We start from the raw sequence: 24089 nt of genomic DNA, 5'->3' as shown, positions 1-24089 counted from the left end.
CTTTTTAGTTTTTGTGGGATGGTAAATATACTGTTAAGTGTAGGACAGTGGGATTGATTTACTGGAGGCCGGTTCATACCAGAATAAATTGCACTGCAGTGCACACGACATGTGTTGATGTGCATTAGAGCGTGCTGTGTTATAAAACCCATTCAAAATAAATGCACTGCAACACACAAGGATATGGGGTAAGCTATTTATTTTCTTCGCACGGCCCACAGGACACCATTTAGAAAAAAATATATGGTGTGTGTGTGTGTATGTATGTATGTATGTGTGTATATGTATGTGTATATATATATATATATATATATGTGTGTATATATATATATATATATATATATATATATATACACATATACACACATCGTCCTCATAATAAAACATATTTATTGCCAAAAAAGCTGCAAGCATTTGTGTGTGTGTATATATATATATATATATATATATATATGTGTGTAATAAACATATATGTGTGTGTGTGTATATATATATATATATATATATATATATATATATATCTCTGGCACCCAGTGCCTGTGGGTGGCTGGCTGGCACCCTGTCTGTGGGTGAGTGGCTGGCTGGTAGAGGGCCTGTGGCTCGCTGGTACAGGGCCTGTGGCTGGCTGTGATACACTCCCGCGAGACTAGTCCCGCCGACTCCAGACAAGGCTGTCCCAAGGCGAGGGCTGCCCCCGATAATTGGTCTATCCCTAGTGAAATGTGTATGTATATGTATATATATGTGTATATATATATATATATATATATATATATATACACCCTCCCTTCTAGAACGTAAGCTCTAACGAGCAGGGCCCTCCTGTATTGTAACTGTATTGTCTTCCCTCACATTGTAAAGCCCTGCGAAAACTGTTGGCGCTATATATAAATCCTGTATAATATTCACATTCTCACACACACTCTGAACCGATTAGGAAATCCGATTCTATATTTGTTCTTATGGATGGACCTTGTAAGGGGCAGGCTGCATCTGCTACGACCATTTCCAAGTGGATTAGGCAGACAGTGGTACAGGCCTATTCCATTAAGGTCAGGTTCCTCCTTTCCCTGTTAAAACGCATTCTACGAGGGCGCTTAGTGCCTGCCTACTGGGCCTTCTGTCATCAGGCGTCAGTTGTTCAGGTGTGCAAGGCGGCTACTTCGTCGTCTGTACACACATTCACAAAATTTTATAAGGTGGATGTACTAGCATCTTCGAAATTGGCGTTTGGCCGCAAAGTTTTTTGCAGGTTGCTGAGGCTTCTGCTTCTTGAGGGTGAACATTTTTTTCTGGTGGTGAGCTCCAGTTGTTCCTAGTTGAGCTCCTTTTACCTGGTTGGCTATGTTTAACCTTGTTGGGAATTCTGCGTTTCCTGTGTTTTTCCCACCCCTCATATTGACACTGCTTTTGGGACATCCTAATGGTCTGAAGACATGGAGCTGTGTCCGTCGGTGAACGAAAGAAAACTTAATTTTTGTCTTACCATAAAATCCTTTTCTCTGAGGTTCACTTACAGACACAGCACCTGCCTCTTTTGGGGTTGAGTTATTTGTTCTTCTGACACTGCTTGTTACAAACTGGGGTCCTACAGCAGGAAATGATGGTATACCCCAAAAAGAAATTTGCGATGCTTGGCACCTTACTCCTGCGCTCAGAATCAGGTTCTCAGACTGCCTCTATCTCGGGACTCTCACTTGGCATCCACTAATGGCTAAGCCTTGCTGCCGTCTACGACCGGGGTGGTCGACAAAACACTGTAGACATAAACAAAAAGAAGGGCGCACCAGCCTAGCGCATTATCCTCAGTAAGCTATTTATTGATAAAATTGTTAAAAAATGGCTACTCATAAACATGCGATGTAAACCAGCATATCGACTCCATCGTTTCAAGGCACTGCCTCGAAACGCGTTAGCCTTTCACGAGATATTGGACTCTTACATCATGGACTCTTACATCATGGACGTTGCACGAGGATGTTGATATGCTGGTTTACATTGCATGTTTGTGAGTAGCCATTTTTTAACAATTTTATCAATAAATAGCTTACTGAGGATAATGCGCTAGGCTGGTGCGCCCTTCTTTTTGTTTGTCTACAGTGATGGTATACCCTCTGGGACTGCCCCAGGGGCATAACCAAAAAGGTTTCCACCTAGTCCTACTCCTAGAGAGCAAGAGCATAAGCCCAATGGTCTGACGACTTGAAGCTGTGTCTGTCCATGAACCTCAGAAAAAAAGGATTTTACGGTAAGAAAAAATCCAGGTTTTTTTTTTTTTTTTTAGCATTGGTTTAGTGTAGGATTAAAAGATAAGGTCCCCTTTTTTAGAAAAAATAACAAATCTACATATTTTTTCAAAACAAAAAAAAAATGTTTATGTATTTTTTCCTGCGGGAGACCAGAAAGCATTGCACTTGTGATCAGGGGTACAATGTCCAGCTTCTGCAGACAAGCTTTACAAATTTCAGCCTGTACCTCTTGCCAGAAATTCCCACCTGTTATAATGACAGCCAATACTGACTGTTTATTACAGCAGCAATTGCATCCACTGCTGTGTTAGACTGACTTTCTGAATAGTGTTTAGAAGCTTAATTCAGAAATATAATGTAACAAATGCTCATTATTCAATTGTAAATAATTTTGCAATACTTTGTACCAGAGTCTTAATTTTAGTGTCATTACATTATAAGCTGTGCATTTTGTCAAATTTTTATTTTTTATCTAAAGTAATACATCTAGTTTGAAAAACTAACATTATTCAAAGTAGGAAAAAAAACACTCTCTTAAGCCCTGACAAGACATGATTGCAAAATGTGATGTATGGATTACTTTATCTTCCATAATGACCAGTTTATTATCATATTAGGCTCATAGCATAAAATGTAAAAATTGCTCAGGTACTGAAGTGGTTAGAGATGACCATTGCTGAGAATAGCTGGAAACTCCCACCCTAATGTTATATTTTTATATACAGTATGTGAGGTAATTACTGTATTTATTGGCGTATAGCACGCACCTTAGTTTTAAGAGGGAAGGTTCAGAAAAAAATCTTAAATTTTATATGAAGAGCTTTGAAGCAAAATAAAGGTAACTTTTTTTTTTTAATCAAATGCAGCCTCACCAGTGCCCATGAATGCAGCCTCACCAGTGCCCATGAATGCAGCCTCACCAGTGCCCATGAATGCAGCCTCACCAGTGCCCATGAATGCAGCCTCACCAGTGCCCATGAATGCAGCCTCACCAGTGCCCATGAATGCAGCCTCACCATTGCCCATGAATGCAGCCTCACCATTGCCCATGAATTCAGCCTCACCAGTGCCCATCAGCGCAGGGAGAGGAGAGCCATTGGAATACACAGAGCTGGGATCTCCCTCTTACCTAGCAGTCGCTGGACCTTCTGGACTGGCTCCTATGATAGACGTCAAACGTCCCGGCATTGGACCAGTGTGCTGTCTATCATAGGAGGCGGGACTTTCGCATGACAGCATCCGCCTGGTAAGCAGGAGATCCCCTGCTCTGTGTAATCTGTCGGCGCTCTTCTCCTCAGGCCCAGCCCTGGGCGTCCCCCCTCTGCCTCTGGGCGTGGCACACCTGCCCAGGATTGGCCCTGCCTGGCACCCTCCCCCAATTTTTTTTTTTTTTTTTTTTTTTTTTTTTTTTTTTTAATATTGGCGTATACCACGCACGCATTACTTGCACTATTAAATCTATTAAATGCATGTTATACGCCAATAAATACAGTATCTTTCCCCCTTCTTTACGTTAAATGTGATCTGACATCATTGAGGGTCTTGCCCATTATTATGGTTGATGGGAAGTTACTTCAACCAGATTGCAACTTTAGCAGTTTTAGATGCCATACTATCATCCCTATATTCACTCTGGGGGTGATTGGAGGGTTGGTAAGAACACAAAGTGCTGCTATTTGAATAGCCATAAATGATCTGATCTTCCCAGGATGTAATTGTAACGCAAGAAATTAGTCATATGGTACTACAAAAGGATGTGATAATTAGTAATTTTAGAAATCAAAACGTGAAGATCTTGGAACGTCTCTGTGCGTGTTTTGCTTTTTTTATGTTTTTTTTTTTTTTTTTTTTTTTTATAATTTGTGTGGTTGATTATTTGGTTGTTTGCTTATGTCTTATCACCTGTTACTTTGGGGGGAGATATCTGAACATCTACAGCTACCCTTATTTGCTGAATTCCTAACTTCAGAGCATAGTGTCAGTTTTTGAAAGGTGACATAGTAATTGTAGTACGTGCACAGTTTTTGCTTTATTAATCTTTCCTTGTTTTTGTTTTTTTTTTTTCCAGCTTTCTAAGAACAAAGATGTTCCTGTTTGTGCAATGCTGAAATCCTTACCTCTGTGGGCGATTGTTGTTGCTCATTTTTCTTATAACTGGACCTTTTACACTTTGCTCACTTTATTACCTACATATATGAAGGAGATCCTGCGTTTTAATGCACAGGAAGTAAGTGAATATTTTGTTACAACATAACCTTTAACTTTTTAGAATATTTATTTGAAAATCATGATTATTTATAAACAGATGTTCTCAGAGAACTAATTGGCTAAACACCATTCAGTGTTGTTCATATGCAAAGCTTCCTAGTGTACAAAGTTTATTAGGCATCAGATTTCAATTCTAATCTGTATGGTTATCGTGCATCGCAAATACACTTTTATTAATGAGTATACAGGTCAGCTCAGCTCAGCGGCTGTTTTACCTATGCATAATTTAATTTGGCTTATATAAAAAGTTTGTGCGTCTGATTTTGAAATGGGGTTATTAAAATGTAGCAAGGGCAAAAAGCATAGAGAATATCTTTTATTTTGAGGCTTATTTACTAGATGTGGGTTTTTAACTCTCTGGAAATTCATCGCTCAAAGGTCCTATTCGTTTTAAATGAGGTCTCCCATCCAAATCTATTGATTTACTTATAATGATGAACTAATTTTGTGTAAAGTCCTGGTTTGAAGGTCTAAATACTGTGTCCGTACACAAAATCCGAATATCGACCGGTTCAGCAGGAATCGGCCAACATTTGGACAGTTTGTACAGCTGCCTGTCCAACAGAAGCTGGTCTCACAACGGGCGTCTGTTGCCAACGGTCTCACAACGGGCGTCTGTTGCCAACGGTCTCACAACGGGCGTCTGTTGCCAACGGTCTCACAACGGGCGTCTGTTGCCAACGGTCTCCCAACGGGCGTCTGTTGCCAACGGTCTCCCAACGGGCGTCTGTTGCCAACGGTCTCCCAACGGGCGTCTGTTGCCAACGGTCTCCCAACGGGCGTCTGTTGCCAACGGTCTCCCAACGGGCGTCTGTTGCCAACGGTCTCCCAACGGGCGTCTGTTGCCAACGGTCTCCCAACGGGCGTCTGTTGCCAACGGTCTCCCAACGGGCGTCTGTTGCCAACGGTCTCCCAACGGGCGTCTGTTGCCAACGGTCTCCCAACGGGCGTCTGTTGCCAACGGTCTCCCAACGGGCGTCTGTTGCCAACGGTCTCCCAACGGGCGTCTGTTGCCAACGGTCTCCCAACGGGCGTCTGTTGCCAACGGTCTCCCAACGGGCGTCTGTTGCCAACGGTCTCCCAACGGGCGTCTGTTGCCAACGGTCTCCCAACGGGCGTCTGGAGCAACGGTCTCCCAACGGGCGTCTGGAGCAACTCCCTAACGTATTTACAATGGAACACTAAAAGGAATTGTAATTAGTGTTACTTGCAGGTATAGTACGGTAAAGGAAACTTTGCTCCCACACAAGAATATACAATGTGACATATAAAATGCATGAATTTCCTGGTTCCTGGTTGTGCTTGCTATGTAAATGACCCACAACATTTCTATCACTAATCATGGTACACATGTCTATTTACAGAATGGATTCCTCTCTGCGCTTCCTTACTTTGGATGTTGGCTTTTTATGGTCCTTACCGGTTATATTGCAGACTTCATGAGGGAGAGGTTTAACTTTTCAACTGTAGCAGTGCGAAAAACCTTTAATACATTAGGTAAAAGGAACATAAGTGTTATTAAACCTTTTTGAGGTGAAAAAGATTATCTGTAACATCAAACCTTATATTGTTTCTTGTTTTCTCTCCACTTTTTGTATGTAACTGGTCTTTTCAGCATAACAAGCCATTAAATGTTCTGAATATTCTACTCTGCCTTTAGGGTCACTATGCTGCCCTGCAGGGTCTCCCTAGAGGCCCAGCATAGTCACCATGACATGCTATTTCTGCAAGGAATTTGAATAACAACAGCTCTATTCTGTGGGATCAACCTAGCTAGATCTATGCACACATGAAATCACATATGTAATCTCTCATGTGCACAGTGCACGCTCCCTGACCAGAAGTTTGGGGAAGTGCTACAGAGAGAGACACAGTAGAGATCTTGGAGCAAAGTACAGAAATTATTTTTTATCTACAGTTAGTGACATGGAACTTAGGAGAAGATACAATATTGCCATCATGGTGTAATCGTAACACTGACGGTGGAAAAGCTGCCCACATTGCACTGAATAGTGGGTGCGGCCTAAAGACCCATGGTTAACTACAATATGAGCATCTTTTCTGTATGCAGTTGCAAACAGCTGTTGCAGTACTTATACCTATAAAATTTGCCTTGGGCTAAGTTTGGACTCTGAAAAGCGATACAGTTTAAAGATTACTTTTAATAGGCACGGAGTAGGCGATAGAATGCCTTCTTACCACCTGTTTTAACTCTATAAATGCCATAATGCGCTGCATCCACTTGCATTGCACGCGGTTGCTGGGTGTATGTGTCGCATCCCTATTTGCTTGAATGGGTTGCATTTGGCAGTAGTATTGCCAACAGAATGCAACAGGAGTGATCAATTTTGATGAGGGCATGAAGCAAAACCTCATAACTGCGATATGTGATCACCCCCTTTGCTGCCTGTGCTAAAAATAAAGCCTAAGCAAGCTCTCAGAGACATTGTCTCTTTGCTTACGCCGGTCAAAGTGACAATGTATCTGCTAAGGCACCATTTCACACCCCCAATCTCTTTATACAAACCTTGTCTGAAACCAGAAGGAACGGGGACTTCACTCGCTCAATTATGTGGCAGTGCTTGTGTCTAGCATTCCGTGGAGAGAAAAGCTTCTGGACGCTAATGTCATCTCGCAGGCCACAAGCAATACAGGTGATGGCTTAGTTTTGGAAGTTCTTTTAATAAACCAACCTTGGATTATCTGCACTTTTCTAGAATTTCTTTCTACTTTGCGGACATTGGTGGTTCTATGAGGGGCTGGAGGTGGAAGTAGCGGCTGGTGTCTATTCTTGAATCCTGTATGGGAATTGTACCATATTTGTGCCATGCTGACTTTCGTACTCTGGGCTCCATTCCTCTGATAAGCCTTTGATTCAAATCCAGTGGTGGTAGTGGAGGGTTTGGCACCTGTACGAGTCTCGTTTCTGTTGTTCAAATTCACAGCAAGTTGGTTAGTCAAGGTACACATGTGGGATGTTTTATTTTAAGACACTGTGATGGAATACGGATTAGTCCACTCATACAAGCACTTAAATCTAATTATGTGTGTTCTACAGACTTTTTTACAGTATATTGGTCTATATTTGTCCAATAATCAAACGTTGTTTGTGTGCACATTAGTGCGGATATTGTGATTGAACTTTACAACTTTTCCATGTGTATTTATGTATGCAATAGGTGCATAACAGGCCAATAAAATCAATGACAGGTCAAAATACTCAGCGTTTCGAACAGTACAGGGATGCGCATGTTGGGGCAGATGCCACGGACATGGACATTCTGTATTTGGGACACAAGTCCCAGTGTGCATGAGGCCTTAGGCTTCTGTCCAGCTATGCACTTATTTTTAATTTATTTTTATACTTCTATTTTTATTTTTTTACAGCTTTTTCTTAGATAAGCTTTTTGGTTGTATTTACTGTAGACATGCATTTATGTGTGTATAAAATATATATTTGTTCTTGTTTCCCAGGAATGATTGGACCTGCGGGCTTTTTATTAGCAGCTGGTTACACTGGTTGTAATTACACTCTGGCAGTGGTATTCCTTACATTATCAACCACACTTGGGGGAATGAGTATTGCAGGATACAGTATAAATCATTTGGATATTGCACCTTCGTAAGTATATGAAAATTGTTATTGTACATATGTTATTTTCTTTCATAACTTGTTGCTGAGTAACCTACAGATTATGGAGACCTAAGGATGCTTCCTAGGCCTCTCTTGCATGGCTTGCAGTATGATATATTGATCATTTGTGCAGTTATGTGATTTATCTGTTCAACTGAAATTATTTGACCTAATGTATGTCCTGTGTTACAGATTTGCAGGACTGCTGCTTGGAATCACAAACACATTTGCCACAATTCCTGGCATGGTCGGGCCAGTCATTGCCAAAAGTTTAACACATGAAGTAAGTGTCATTGGGAAATATTGCGTGGATAATGGGGGGGGGGGGAGCGCATTGCACTGCACAGGCAGAGAGGGTTGAAAGCTGACTGATAACAGCACACATCCTGTATGCCAGGACATACCTGGCAGGAATCTGTAACAGTTTTCCATATGGAATTGGGTGAAGACCCTGCACCATTATATATTTCAATATGAAATAGAAACTAGCGCAGGTGGTGCAGATAGATCTTGAATCAGGTGTATGTGCTTAGGTAATGTAGTGCGTGCTACTCCTGACAGTTTACTGCACCATTATAATAGCCCTGGGAGCTTGGTTAATTCCCTAGTTTGTGTAAGGGCCTGTTCACACTGAACAGATAGCTGGTGGAGAGTAAGGGTCCATTCACTTGGGGTGCTTGATTGCGTACCACGTGTAGGTCTGTTTTACCGGCACAAGATGCACAGGTGTTGTGTGCATCCCCATGCTGACAGCCCATAGAAGTCTAATAGCGCATGCGGCTGCAAAGACAGGGTCCCAATATGATGTGCAGGTCCCCGAACGCACACAGGGTTTAGATAGGACAGCACCAAGCATCATAATTTCCGTATTGTTTTTTAATTACTTTCTCCTATTAATCTATCGATTTTTTTTATGGGTAAATCCTGCAAAATAATTTAGCTTTGTAGGAGTATGGAATTTATATTATTCTTTCTCTCCTTTGTTGATCTGTAAAGTTAAAAGTTAGCTCTTCATGTGAAGCAAACAGCCAATGGTGCATTCTAGCTTTAGCTGTCATTATAATAATAAAATGACACTTGTTAAGGAGCTTATATTAAAGGGAGTATTCAGGTGTGCCTCGAGAAGCCTGGGGATTAAATATAGCCTGCTGACACATCAGTGCAAGTTACAACAGATAGTACATTACAGTATTGAAACATACGATAGAACATTACAGTATTGAAACCTACATCTCTGGCCATGGCCTGTAGAGACTTCAGTCTTTTTCCCAGAGCACATTTGTGAGATGTGCTAATGTTACTGTGTCATCTTTCTAAAAATTTGGCCAAAGCCAATTAACCACTTGAAGTCCCGGCCTTTTCTGGAACTTTTGCCTAAACGTTTTAGTATTTTTTGCTAAAGAATTACTTATGACCCCCCCCCCCCCCCAAACATTATATATATATAATATAATTTTTTTTTTTTTAGCAGAGACCCTTGAGAGTAAAATGGCAATTGTTGCCATATTATATGTCACACAGTATTTGCGCAGTGGACTTTTAAAGGCAATTTTTTGGGAAAAAATACACTTTAATTTTTTTAAAAACAAAACACACTTTCATTGACGGACACATTGGGTTCTGCTGCCCCCACAAGAGGAGGACACTCGAGAGGGAAAAAACTTTACCACGCCTAGAAGGCAGTCCCATGGGATATACTCCCACTTCCCACTCTAGGCATTCAGTTTTTTTCTGCCTAGTCAGGAGTAAGGACCTAGTTCCTTGCTGGGATCTCTGGTCCTGGCATTTTTACCTTCTTAAATTGAGTTTTTTCCTCCTTTTTATTATTTTCTCTTCCTGTAAGAACTACAATCAACTGCCGAAGTGGGCGTCGGACTGGATATCCTAGAATCCTTATGGTTTCCCAGTCTGGCCAGCGAGCGCGACCCAACCTCACCCCTGAGCTAGGTCGGTAATGACATAGTCCCATTGGATGAGGCCCAAAGCACCCCCATTCTGATGGTGCGGTAGTCTGCCTGGAGTGGTACCTACCCGATTTCCATGGTGTGGTATGTAGTGTCCCCTCCACTTTGCCTGGTGGACTTTTGGGGTGGACGTGGGCCCCTCCCTGGGACGGTCAAACCCCCCGGGTTTCCCTCCTTACCGCATAACGTCACCCCTCATTTTTCGGGGTCCCCCTGGGATCACCCCCCATTTACCCACATCTAGCTACCCCCCCCCAGGGGATGGCCATACATGTAATGTCTGTTTGGGGGGTGCCGCCATTTTGCTGTAGCCAGTGTGTTTCTATGCACGGCGCCCATGTTTGTGTTGTCCGGGGGGCCATTTTGCAGTGGTTTGCCATTGAAAATAGCGGCGGCCATGACAGTGGAGCCCTGTGGGTGACGATTTCAGCGGTGGGAGCCCCTCATCTCATCTCCTGGTACTGACTCCTAGATCTTTTCACTTCCTGATCGCTACATTTGGAGTGCAGTTTATCCTGATGGCTGCAGGTGCCTGTATCTGCTGGGTGAGGAGTCTGGTGGGGTTCTCTCCCTCTCTGCTGGGGATCGCTTGGTGCGGGTACCTGGCAACCGGGTAGTGCTGCCAGCGCGGTGAGGGTTTTCCCTTTGCAGTGTTTTACACTTTTTGTGGGGTCCCCCTGGTGACTCATGGAGTCTTTTTAATGCACATCTTCCCACCTGAACCCCTCTCTAAGGCTGTAGGGCCCTCCAGGTCCCGACCATCCATCGATGCACTGTTGGTGGTCCTGGAGTCCTTTATGTCTGCGGTGGAGGTGGCTTTCGGGGGACGGGCTAGCAAAAATCACCCCCGCCTTCCCCCGCCTAATCTGTTTCATCAGATCCTGAATCTGATTCAGGCGTGGGTCACCATGCTGGGTCTGCAACCACGCACCCGGAATCCTCTGATAGTGTGGATGCTTCCTCCACATCTGCAGCCATGCAGGAAAAGAAGCTGGTGGAAGCACTGATTGAATCTGTGTGTTACACTTTATAGATGGAGGACACGGCTGCGAAGGAGGTGCAGGTTCCCTTTGGCACTCACAAGCCATCCAGAGCAGCAAAGGTGTTTCCTTTCAGCGCCTATTTTGACAAAATTGTCGCTAAAGAGTGGGGACGACCTTAAGCGATTTTCTAGGTTTTACCCATATGAGGAGTCCCTTTATTAGAAAGTGGACTGTTCCACTGGTGGTGGACCCTCCAGTTTCCAGATTGAACAAGGCAACTAGGATTCCGGTTGACGAGTCTCATGGCCTTTAAGTTAAGGATCCGGCTGATAGAAAGGCGGAGGTTGTGGCTGCAATAAGTACACTCTGGCTGGTTCGGCACAGAGGCCGATATTCACCATTGCCATCGCAAAGTCTGACCGAGTGGGCTAAGCTTTTATGCAGTGACCTGGAGGGAGAACGGCTACCTTTCTGCTGCAGGCTACTAAAAGGGCATGGAACCTCATCATAGATGTGGGCCCTCCTTCTCTGCTCCTAAAGAAGTTTTTTTCGTCTCTCAGGGTCGACTGACAAGGGCTCGTAGCCTTTCATGGCCTCCCCTCGAGGATCCAAACTAACCTGGTCTGGCAAGCCAAGAGTAGGCTTCTCCAGACCCACAGACAAGGTTCCTTCAGCATAAAGGTGCGCCCTCACCCGTAGCGGGGGGGTGGGGGGGGATGTCTTCACTGGTTCCCAGATCCATGGTAATTTGGTCCGGCTACAAGATCGAGTTTTCGCTCTTGTCCCCCGGCAAGGTTCTTTCCTTCCAACTTGCGCCTGTTCCCGAACCGCTTACATGGTCTGTTTTGGGGCGGTACAAGACCTGTTGCTTCAAGGGTTTATTGTCCCGTTTCCCACTTCGGAACTTTTTCAGGATTTTTACTCAAACCTGTTTACAGTTCCCAGGAAGGAAGGCAAGGTGCATCCAATCCTGGACCTCAAGGCGCTGAACTACTTTGTGCGGGTCCAGAAATTCAGAATGGAGTCCATTCGCCTGGTGGTGGCATTCCTTCATCAGGGGGATTTTCTTGCCTCTATCGACATCAAGGATGCGTCCTTTTACTTTCCAATATGTACCGGTCACCAGTGTTTCCCCCACTTTGCATTGGGGGAGGAGCATTATCAGATTGTGGTGTTGCCCTTTGGTCTCGCCTCTGCTCCTCGGGTCTTCACAAAAGTGTTCGCCCGGTGCTAGCTTTGTTACGCCAATGGGGGATCGCGGTTCTGAGCTACTTGGACGACCTCTTTCTGCGAGCGGAGTCTCCTCCTGCTCTGGTGGACAACCTGGAAATCACCATACGAACTCTGCGGGAGTTTTGCTGGTTTCTGAATTTTCAGAAGTCTGTTCTGGTTCCCTCCACAAAGCTGGACTATCTGGGTCTAACTCTGGTCTTGGCCATGGCCAGAGTGCGCCTTCCTCTGGACAAACTCCAGAAACTGCAGGCTGCAATGCTCCTATTGCTGTCCAGCAGATGGTCATCCCTTCGGACTTGCATGAGGGTGCTGGGCCTGTTTTGAGGCAGTTCCGTTTGCACAGTTCCATATGAGGTCCCTGCACAGGGAGATTCTGGCCAAATGGGACAAGACTTCGCAGTCTCTGGACAACCAAACCCAAGGAACAAAGGAGTCCCTGATATGGTAGCTTTGTTCTCCGGCACTTCGTCTGGGAAAATCCTTCCTTCCCTTGTATTGGACAGTGATCACCAAGGATGCCAGCCTGTCCAGCTAGGGAGGCGTCCTCGGCAAACATTCTGTTCAAGGGATCTGGACACTGGAAGAGTCCAGACTTCCGATCAATGTATTGGAACTCTGAGCGATCAGACTGTGTCTGGACCATTTGACGGATCGTCTTCAGGGATGTCCAGTGCACATTCAATCGGACAATGCCACGGCCGTGGCTCATGTCAACCACAAGAAGTGTCCTGGCTGCTCTGGAGGTAGCGGGCATTCTAAGGTGGGCAGAATGGTTCGTTCCGCTGTACACATTCCCAGGGTGGAAAATTGGCAGTTGGATTACTTCAGTTGGCAGGCATTGGATCAAGGGGAGTGGTTCCTTCATCCGGTGGGGTTTCATCAGTTGTGTCTTCAGGGGGGCATCCCCGAGGTGAATCTGTTTGCCTCTCGGTTCAACAGAAAGGTGCAGAGGTTTCTGGCTCGGTCACAGGATCCTCTGGCAGACACCACAGACGCGCTGGTGGCTCCGTGGGGTCAGTATCGTCTGATTTATGCCTTTCCTCCTCTCAAGCTTCTGCCAAGACTTCTACCCAGGATCGAGGCAGAAGCGATTCCGGTCATCTTAGTGGCTCCAGACCGGCCTTGCCGAGTTTGGTACTCTAATCTGGTGCGGCTGGTCACCAACGTTCCTTGGAGGCTTCCTCTCAGGGAGGGTCTGCTATCCCAAGGACCAATCCTCCATCCTGCTTTACAGTTGCTGGCTTTGACAGGTTGGCTGTTAAGCGCCAGGTGCTGAAGGATAGAGGTTTATCTGAGTCGGTGATTCCTACGCTGTTAATCCTCGCTCTTTCTCAGTAGCTCGGATCTTGACCTTCCTTAAAGGGGAGTTGAATAGAAATTGGCCTTGAGTACCATCAAGGACCAGGTGTTGGCTTTGGCGGTCTTCTTCCAACGACCTTTCTTCAGGGTGTCTGAAATTTGATTCCTCCAGTGCGGTCCCCGTTGCCGCCTTGGGACCTCAATTTGGTGCTTTCGGTCCTGCAGAAGCCTCACGTTGAGAATCTTCGGGAGATTCCCTTACTTACATTGTCTCTGATTTTCTTGAATGAAGACATTGTGTTGCCTCCCCTGTGTCCCAGTCCTAAACATCCAAAGAAAATTGCCTTGCATGCCTTGGATGTGGACCGGGCAATTAGTGTGTATCTGGCAGCTACAAAGTCTTTTAGGAAGCCAGACTCACTATTTTTTGCTTACGGTTGGGCCTCGGAAAATGTTGTCTGCTTCCTCTGCGACCATTTACAGATGGATCAGACAGATGCTTATTCAGGACTATTCCATCAGGGGTCAGGTTCCTCCTTTCCCTGTCAAGGTGCACTCTAGTCGGGCGCCTCCTGGGCCTTCTGTCAACAGGCATCAGTGATGCAGGTTTGCAAGGCAGCCACCACTGGTCATCGGTGCACACTTTCACAAAATTTTATAAAGTGGATGTGTTGCCATCTGCGGATGCTTCTTTTGGCCGTAAGGTTTTGCAGGCTGCTGTTTAGAGGACCTGATCCCCTTTGAGGGTGATTTTTTTTTTTTTTTTTTCTTTTCAGGTGGGCTTCAGTTGTTTGGGTTGCGCTCCTGTTGCCTGGTTGGCTACTGTTTAGCCTTGTGAATTTTTTTTGCTGTTCCCACCCCTCATGTTTAACACTGCTTTGGGACGTCCCAACGGTTTTGAAGATCAGGAGTTGTATCCGTCAATGAGTGAAAGAAAATGGGACTTTTGACTTAAAATCCATTTCTCTGATGTTTGACGGACACAGCACCCACCCCTTTGTGGAGTTGTAATTCTTCTGACACTGCTTGTAACTAAACTGAGTACCTATAGCAGAGAGAGAGGGAGTATAGCCCCTGGGATTGCCCATAGGCATAGTCAGATTATTTTTCTGCCTAGTGTCCTACTCCTGTAGGGGGCAGTATAACCCAATGGCTATGAAAATCAGGAGCTGTGTCCCATCAATGAACATCAGAGAAATAGATTTTACGGTATGTCAAAAATTCCATTATTTGCCCCAAGTTTTTGTATAATGTGAAAGAAGATGTTACGCTGAGTAAATAGATACCTAACATGTCATTTAAAATTGCGCTGGCTCGTGGAATGGTAACAAACTACAGTTCATAACCACTTGTCGACCGCACTATAGCCGAATGACGGTTATCTAATTCTGGAACGCCGTCATATATGATGGCATCCCGTGATCACGCTCGCTGCTCTTAGTGTCCTCTGAATACTGCTGGTCACAGATAGAGGTAAAGAGCCAATCAGTGGCTCTTTAACATGTGATCAGCTGTGTCCAAACACAGCTGATCATGGAGGTAAACCATTGCCGGAGGAGAAAGCCGATAATCAGGGCACAGATTATGAGTGAACGCCCACCAGTTCTGCCCAATCGATGCCTTCTCATCACTGTTACCTATCCAAACCCATCAGTGCAGCTTATCCATAACAATTAGTGCCCATCATCACAGCCTCATCAGTGCACATCAGTAAAAGAGAAAAATTACCTGTTTGCTAAATTTTATAAAAGTTTTTTGGTGTTTTTATTTTTTATTTTTTTTTTTTAATTTTCAGTCTTTCTGTGTATTTAGCAAAAAATAAACCCAGTAGTGATTACATTTCATAAAAAGAAAGCTCTATTTGTGTGAAAAAATATATTATATTCGCTTCCGCGCACAAGCACAGAGGGATGGGGTGCTTTTAAAACAAATTTTTCCTATTTATTTAACTTTTTATATTTTTACACTGTCCCTTATTTTACCACTTTTATTCCGATTACAAAGAATGTAACATCCCTGACAGTTAAGACCCCAAATCTGTTATTTACCTTTTAAAAGCAAAAGTCTTTTACTTAAAAAAAAAAAATAATAATAATTGTTTACTGTGGCCTGGGAACCGGTCCTCCAAGGGCATAGTCAAGTGGCGGCCATCTTGGCTTCACTTGTCTTCATGCCCAGCTAATGGCCGCATCGGTTAGTTCTGGGGCTTTACTGATGGGGTTAAGCAAGCAATGTTATATATAGGCTATATACTGAATGTATGTACGTTTGTGTGGAGAGAGCGAGAGAGAGAGAGAGATTTCATTGTGACCAGCCACACCTGAGAGGTGGATGGATTATCTCAGCAAAGGAGAAGTGCTCACTAACACAGATTTAGCCAGATTTGTGAACAATATTTGAGAGAAATAGGCTTTTCGTGTACATAGAAAAAGACCAAGTTAAGCTTGTGAAAAATGGGGGCAAAAAGTGTTGCATTTTATAATTTTTGTTAAATATAATATATAATTTGAAAGCACAACTCCAGCTTTACCTTCAGTATTGCACAGCTATATAGGTTTCTCTCAGGCGTCTAGCATCATCTAGGTCTTTCTTCCCCGTCCTCCCTGTACTCTCACTTTCATTCACTAAATTTCATTTCTTTCACTAATTGAGGCTCAGCATCATCCATAATCCTGCCTGTATTGCATAGAAAAGCACAGGAAAAAAGAAAAGGAACCAGTGAAAGCAAAATATATAATGGGTATAGAAAAGAATACCCCCTCCCTTCTTTAAAACAATCACATTTTGTTGCTTTGCAGCCTGAAATAAACAGACACCGTTTTTGTTTTACGCAGCTGTATTTACTAGTGCAACTTTAAACAACAAAGTAAATTCAATTTTAGTCTCATCTGACCACCCTAAACTGACCTGAAATATTCTGAGGCCGCATGGAAAAAGGTGTTGTGGTCAGATGAGCTTAAAACTGAATTATTTGGCCTTAACACCAAATTATGTCCTGCGGAAATCTAATACAGCTCACCATCCAAATAACACTATTCCTACAGTAAAGCGTGGAGGTTGTAATATCCTGTTAAAGGAATGTTTCTGCAGCAGAGACTGGAGCACTTGTCAGGATAGAAGAAAAATAGATGGGCCAAAATACAGTCAAACTCTTGAGAAAAATCTGATGCCCTCTGCCAGAAAGTTGTCAATGGGAAGAAGGTTTTTCCTTCCAACATGACAATGACCCAAAGCACACAACAAAATGACCACACAGTGGTTGAAGGTAAAAAAGGTGAATGCATTGCATTGCCTAGTCAGAACCGAGACTTGAACCCTATTGAAAATCTGTGGAATAACTTGAAGACTGCAGTCCACAAATGGTCACCATCAAATGTACTTGAATTTGAGCAGTTCTGCAAAGAAGAGTGGGCAAATATTGCAAAGTCTAGATGTGGAAAGTTAGTAGAGACATATCCCAACAGACTAAAGGCTGTAATTAAAGCAAAAAGTAGCTCAACAAAATACTGACATAAGGGGGGTGATCCTTTTTCCAACTCAGTGATTCTGTTTTTGACGTTTTTTTTCTTCTGACGTGTTGGTGTTATATCTTTCACTTGGATTATAGAACAACTATTATACACCTTTAGGTTGCAAATTCAGTAAATTCAGGCTGCAAAGCAATAAAACGTTATTACTTTAAAGGGGGTGATTTTTTTTTTTTTATACCCACTGTAAGCAGAATAAACTTCAGATGCAAGTGTCTCCAAGTTGTAAAAGATCGAATCTTCAACTCATGTACAGTTCCACTATGGAATAAGTTGGTCTTTAGCTTCATATAAAATATCAGACTATATTGAGACTATAAGTATCATTCCACCCCACTCTCTTCATAATAAGTTACCTTGCTAAATAGCAACTGACAATGTATGTCTGCATTATTAAAAAAAACACAAGAGTGCTCTAAATAAATTCAGTTCTCCTATATATTCTACAAGCAGCTTTACAGTTCCTTTCTGAAGTCTGTATGTGGCACCGAAACAAGTGGATAGCTGGATAGCTGTTCAAAGCACATATGACATACTTGAACAGTTCTATTAACCGGATTTTACTGAGCTTCTAATAGAAGAAATATGTGTTTTATTTTTATAAAGTGCATCTTGATCCTTGCTCATTTATAATCTGCGTTCACACTTTCATTTTATAATGTGCAAAAATAAAAGGTGTAGAGAACAAAACCAAAAGTGGTTGGACTTCACTGTCGAAAGTAAAATATTTCTGTCGTCATGGTTTTTTCAAATAGTTTTTTACTTTTCCTGCAAAGCCCTCAAAATACCTGGTGATCCTGCTAGACCAGTCAGCCTTAAGTCACATCCTTTATTTGACTGAAGATGATCATCTTCTTCTGGGAATGATAGTGATATTATTACCAGTCCATTCTTTGCGTTCACATTGGTTATAGCACTAAAAATTCTGGATGAACCCTCTGCACACTGCTATATACCCTTTCTTGCAAACTTTGCAAAAAAAACAGGTTTTTCTTCACGTATATTACAATGCATGTTTAAGCTGGCTGATTACGTCAAAGTAATCCCTCTTTTGCCAGTCCTACTCTACTCTGTAAATGGCAAATGCTCCAGTGTATATGGTGCCAATATGGGGCAGATAAATAGACACAAGTTGTAGGAGAGCTACAAGGTTCAGGTCTGGTCAATGACCTGCGAAGAAATAGAAATAAGATATACCTGTGCTCAGATCCCAATAGATTCTACACATATATAATCCATCAGGTGCTAAAGGAGTGTGACCACATGTTAACCCTAAAGATCCTGGATAAACCCTCTGCACACTGCTATTTACCCTTTCTAGCAGGCTTTGCCAAAAAACAGGGATTCTATGTCTTCCCAGGTCAGTGGCCAGGCCTGAACATTGTAGCTTACCTATAACTTGTCTATCTGCCCCATATTGGCACCATATCTGTGCTGTTAACCAGTATGTAAGATATAATATAATGCAGAGTTATGGTAATGTCTATATAATTGGTTATTATACTGCCATCTTGTGATTATTTCGGTTGTTGCACTTGCCTTTCTGTCTTCCCTTCTGTGTTCCTTCCTGTCCCCTCCCATTTATGATGCATTTCCTGTTCCTGCATCTTTATGCTTGTGAGGATAGAGATGGCCACATCTGTCTAGGCCTTTTATACAATCTGCTCACTTCCGGGAATACATTACCATGTTGTGACCTGCAGATACCATCTTTAATCATCTGCCACATTTTGTTGTCTGCTATACCATTACCTACTGCTTGCAATAAAACCTACGTGGATGGATAGAAACGGTGTTTAGTGAGCTTTAGCTATCTGATAACTATTGTCCGCGGTGATTGTATCTGCTTCTACAGGCCAGCAATAGGTCTCATCAGCAAGGCATAAGTCACTATTATAACAATTGGAGTCAGAATAATATCCACTGGATCATTTGCATTTTGCAGAGTAGGACTGGCAATAGCAGGATTACTTTGCCACAGTCGTCCTGCTTAAACATGTATTGTAATATGTTAACAAAAAAATCCCTGTTTTTTTTTTTTTGTTTTTTTTGCAAAGTTTGCTAGAAAGGGTATATAGCAGTGTGCAGCGAGTTCATCTGTGAATTTTTAGTCCTACAGCCAACACAGACACAAAGAATGGACCGCTATCATTCTCAGAGGAACGCGATGACCTTCAGCCAAATAAAGGATGTGACCAAGATTTGATTTTTACAAAGTTTGCTAGAAAGGATATATAGCAGTGTGCAGAGGGTCCATCTAGAATGTTTAGTGTTAACATGTGATCACACCTCTTTAGCACCTAAAGAATTATATACATGTAAAAGCTATTGGGATTTGAGCACAGTTATATCTGATTTCTATTGCACTGACTATAGAAATGCTCTCCTGCATACACGCCCTTTTATGCAAATACCAGATATGGTGAGAGGAAGGAGTGCTGGGAAATGTAGTCCCAGCATCTCTACATGCATTACATAGGAGGTAACGTGAAATGCAGCATCACCCCTTCTGCAAACTCAACCCAGAAAAAAAGGCCAAAAACCATTGCGTGACATAGTGATTTTTGTTTCCCAACCTACTTTATACAACTGAACAAATGCAACCCACTACCAATAGTCTATCAACACATTGAAAAAGTTGTGGGAGGTTGCCTTGACCCTTTTGGTTTTTGTGATTGAAAGCCGCTTGAAATTGCCTGTAAGCTGCTTTGTAGGTGTGTGTATTGTCAGCATTAGTATTCTATGAATGTAATCACTTGTTTCCTTTTCATCTACAGAACACTGTGGAACAGTGGCAAATCGTCTTCTACATTGCTGCTGCCATTAACTTATTTGGAGCGCTGTTCTTTGCAGCATTTGCCAGCGGTACAGTACAAGATTGGGCTGTGAGGACTAATAAAGCCCAGGGAGGCTGAAAACAAGCACTGACACTTTACATACACAAGATGCCTTGAAATGTCATTCATATAGACATTTAGTACTTTATTTTCAATATTTGTATTACATTTGAAATTCAGGATGGAGCCTTATGGAGTTAAAGGGAAGGTATAGTGTATTTTCAGTGAGCTCATGATTTACCTTTTAAGTGACACTAAAATCTGAATCTGATTTAAAAAAGTTTTTCCTATTCAAGAATGTATTCTTAATTCCGACAACTGCTTGCTATTGCTCTTAGCCTCCTCCAATTTTGTTTTTCTTTTTGGTGCTGTGATCTGAGTTCCTGGCTGCATTCCACGTTCCTACTAAGTAAGAGCATAGCCACTCTCTCAGACCCAACCTGAACTATGGGATTTATATTGTGCATAGAGCAGTGCATATGACTGCAATTAACGTGCATTGCTCCTTTCAAACAGATGGAAGTTAAGGGGGGGAAAGGAGTGGTTTAGGAGATCATGGAAAATGTTACAAGGAGATAGAAAAACGCAGTAAAACTATTTAGTGAAAAATAATTACATGGCCATTAGGTAGTGAATGCTCATGAATTATTTTTGAAAAATAAGGATATGCTTTAGTGTCACTTTAAAGTAATTTTTCATTCTAATCATGTTACTGTATTACATATAGAGATCTGTTATAGATTTAATAATTAAGATAAGGTGTTCGCCCCATAGAAAATTCAGTGAGTGAGCTGACTCCTACATTTGCTTTATGAGAAGGAGCAGTAAAGCAAAACCATTATATAGCACTGCAAGCAGGGCCTGTATATATCAGATGGCTGCCTTGTGTACATATAAATATATAATATAAATAAACCCAAACCTTAATATGAATTGATTCATAATTACCCGTTAATGATAATCCGAATCTACATGTTTATCTAGGAAAGCCTTGAAATTACTATACATTCCCTTTAATAAATCTATGTGCAATGCAACTATCTCAGGAAGACCTGGCTTCAGTGAAAGGTGTGGAAACATTTATAAGGGAATATGTGTGTGTTCAGCATTCCGCTCTAGTGTTTGTGTCTTTCTCAGCATTTTCATATATATTTGTGTGTACAGGAAGTTAATGTGCAGTTTCCTGTTCCAAATATGTCATGCTTGCTTATTTCTTAAGTGCCTTAAACTTTTTTTATCGTGCAATCCATCCAGTATGACTGACTTCTAGAATGATTCATTATGATGTGGAGTAAAGGGAATTTGTTATCTGTAGTTGTGTAGTTAAAGTCTATGACTATCTATATAAAGCAACCTGATATGACAATTTGTTAATTTACTGAAACTTTATTTATAATCCACACACATTTTTGTGGACATTGTTGTGTGGTCATAAAGGCAGCAATGGCAAACTATGGCTAAAACCGCGTCTTCTCTTTTTCACATGCTGTAAAATTGTGTGCGACTAAATGTTAAGGAAGAAATGCACACATTGGTTTACATCCATATATAAGCATATTTATATGCTAGCTAATGTTGCAAATATTTTTATGTATTTCTTTCAGGACATTGTATAATACCAGATATTTTGTTTTTCTCAAAGACTATGTACAGTATTAGAAACACAATTTTTAACAGACAATGAAGGATATGGAAAATACCCTGCAAGCATATGAAGTGCCTCTAATATAATAGACACCCCAGTTGGGCCAAGTTGTGTTCAGTCTTGGTAAAATGTCAGTTTTATTTGGTGCTTTATTTACAAGACAAAATGAAAAATAAAATACCTCTCACCCTGGTCTGGCATATTTTGTTAGATGAGGGGGACATCACTATGTATTTTCTTCGTGAGATCCTGAGAAGGCTAAGAATCCCTAATGCTGTGTACATGCACTCCTATGGTGTGCAGATGTGGGATTCTCAGCCTTTCTAGAAAAAAACTTAATGACATCACCCTTGCCTAGGTCAGCATATGCTGAAAACCTGGTGTAAAGTTTTGTTTGGCTGTGGGGGTTTTAGCTTTAAATGTGCCTTTTTTTTATTGAGGAGGTTGGGGGCTAGCAGTAACCAGACATTCAGAGGAATTCAGTAAATCTCTATCTACACTTTTCTGGCTCATTGGCCCTTTAAAATGGCCTGCACCAGATTAAATATCCCTTTCTTTAACTTTTACTGACGTGTGGCAGATTAATTTGGTTCCTTGTTGCATCACTTTTCAAAACTAGAGGTAAGGCCTACGCTAAGTTGGCTTTCAGAGACTGACAGAGTGCATTACGGCAGCATACTTGCTGTCACTGATTGTTAAAGAGTAGGTTCACCTTTCATAAAATGTTACACTCCCTAGTTAGTGTGTAACATGTTACTAACTGACCAGCCTCCGCTCCTCCCTAAGCCCCCGTTGTGACAGCAGGCCTGGGATCTTTTCCCTGCACCTGCTGTCACAATTTAAAAATTGTTTTGTGAATGGGAGAACTACATCTGGCATTGTGGCTGACAGCTTGTGATTCTTAATGAACTACCAGGGCGCTGATGAGAAATCTAGGTAGTTAATTAAATCTTCTTGCCATTCAGCAACTGCCTTCCCGTACGATGTATGGGCAGACAGCTACACAGTCTGCAGGAGCCTGAGATTGCACCCGTGATCTGCTGATTTAATAAATAAATGCACTTTTTTTTAACCTGCAAAAAGATGTGCAATCATTTTTTTTAAAAGGTGAACTTGCCCATTAAGGACGCTGTCGGATTTACATTGGATGGCTTCCTAGCAGCCAGTAATGCTACAGTAGACCGAGCCTGACAGGGAAGCCCAGACAAAAGTTCCCCAACATGTCCCTTCACTCCTCATAATTGATGGCAGGCAGTGGGTGGATTCTGTAGCCAATAGCAGGCTTTCTATTGGCTAAGGATCCACCCACTGATTGCTGTCAATCACAGGAGGAGCAGTCCCTATGGGGAACTATTGTCTCTGAATCCCTATTCCACCCCTCCAGATACAAAACTCCCTGCCACTGCAGTGGTAGGGAGAAAGTGCAGTTGCCTGGGGTCTGGAGTGTCCGTATGGACATTTCTGTCCCAGTTCACCTCCGCACATAGTGTGTGCCCCAGTTTCATGTACCACTCTACAACAGATACATGAATGAGTCGCTCGCACGGACATTTGTTGTGTGGAGGCACGTCGTAATTCCAAAGAATGTCTTAGTATTTGTTGACTTATGGCAATTAATCATTTAAATACCATCTTTCTTTCCATACCATCTTTACTAACATACATTAATACCATAACTTGAAACAAAATAAAATGCATCGGTAAAATAATAATAAATAGCATTTTGGGCGATATTTGTTTAAAATCACAATATACCATTGTTATTGTAGGAGTGAACCAAAGTGTACATTTTACTGTGTGTCAAATTAAATTTATCAGTACAATAACCTGATGACTAAACTAATATGAAATCCTTACTATGGGCTTGCTCCTTGTTCAGTGGAGCAATCCAAGCAAGTGCTAAATTACCTATAGACTGGTTATTATACGCAAGCCATAATCTGCAATTCTGCCACAAGGTGGCAGTGTAATCATGCAGTACATTATAGTGTACCTTTCTGATCTGCAATATAGTGGTGTGAAAATGTTCACTAAAAACCGCCAGATTCATTTGTACAGTTGCTAATTATTTTTGTTTTACTGTTTGCAGAAAGATTCAGAATGACACTAAAATGTAATAAACATTTCTAAAATAAATAATTGACTCGTTTTTCATGGTGTTTAAAAAAAATGTGAAAATAATTGGTACCAATCACTATGGAACATAGCAAAAAAGACAGCGATTTAATAAAAATGTGTAGTGTTTTTACACATCACCAAGACCACAAAGTTTCTTGTAGCAGTAATGCTGGGTAAACACTGTTTTTTTGTTTTTGTTTTTCTCAACCAGTGGACTAAAAGAGAAAAAAAAAACACCTTAGATTCCTGCATGCACACAATAAAGGGAATGCAGGAATCCTCCCTTCAGTGCTATTGTATTCTGACATCAGGTACTCCCCACTACCAGAATA

At 42.1% G+C, this 24089-nt stretch overlaps 1 protein-coding gene across 1 annotated transcript in view; it reads left to right on the top strand.

Annotated features, from left to right (window-relative positions):
- SLC17A5 (solute carrier family 17 member 5) overlaps positions 1–20319 on the top strand; it is a 101001-nt gene extending 80682 nt beyond the window's left edge. The window contains exons 7-11 of the mRNA XM_082249918.1: positions 4318–4476; positions 5882–6014; positions 7992–8139; positions 8344–8434; positions 19935–20319. Of these exons, the coding sequence (XP_082106044.1) occupies positions 4318–4476; positions 5882–6014; positions 7992–8139; positions 8344–8434; positions 19935–20072 (669 nt within the window). The 3' untranslated portion in view covers positions 20073–20319. The remainder of the gene's footprint in view (positions 1–4317; positions 4477–5881; positions 6015–7991; positions 8140–8343; positions 8435–19934) is intronic.
- Positions 20320–24089: the final 3770 nt, after the last annotated feature.

The sequence above is a fragment of the Pelophylax lessonae genome (assembly GCF_965119305.1).
Source record: "Pelophylax lessonae genome assembly, chromosome: 3".
NCBI classification, from domain to species: Eukaryota; Metazoa; Chordata; class Amphibia; order Anura; family Ranidae; genus Pelophylax; species Pelophylax lessonae.
This window is presented reverse-complemented; position numbering and strand designations above follow the sequence as displayed.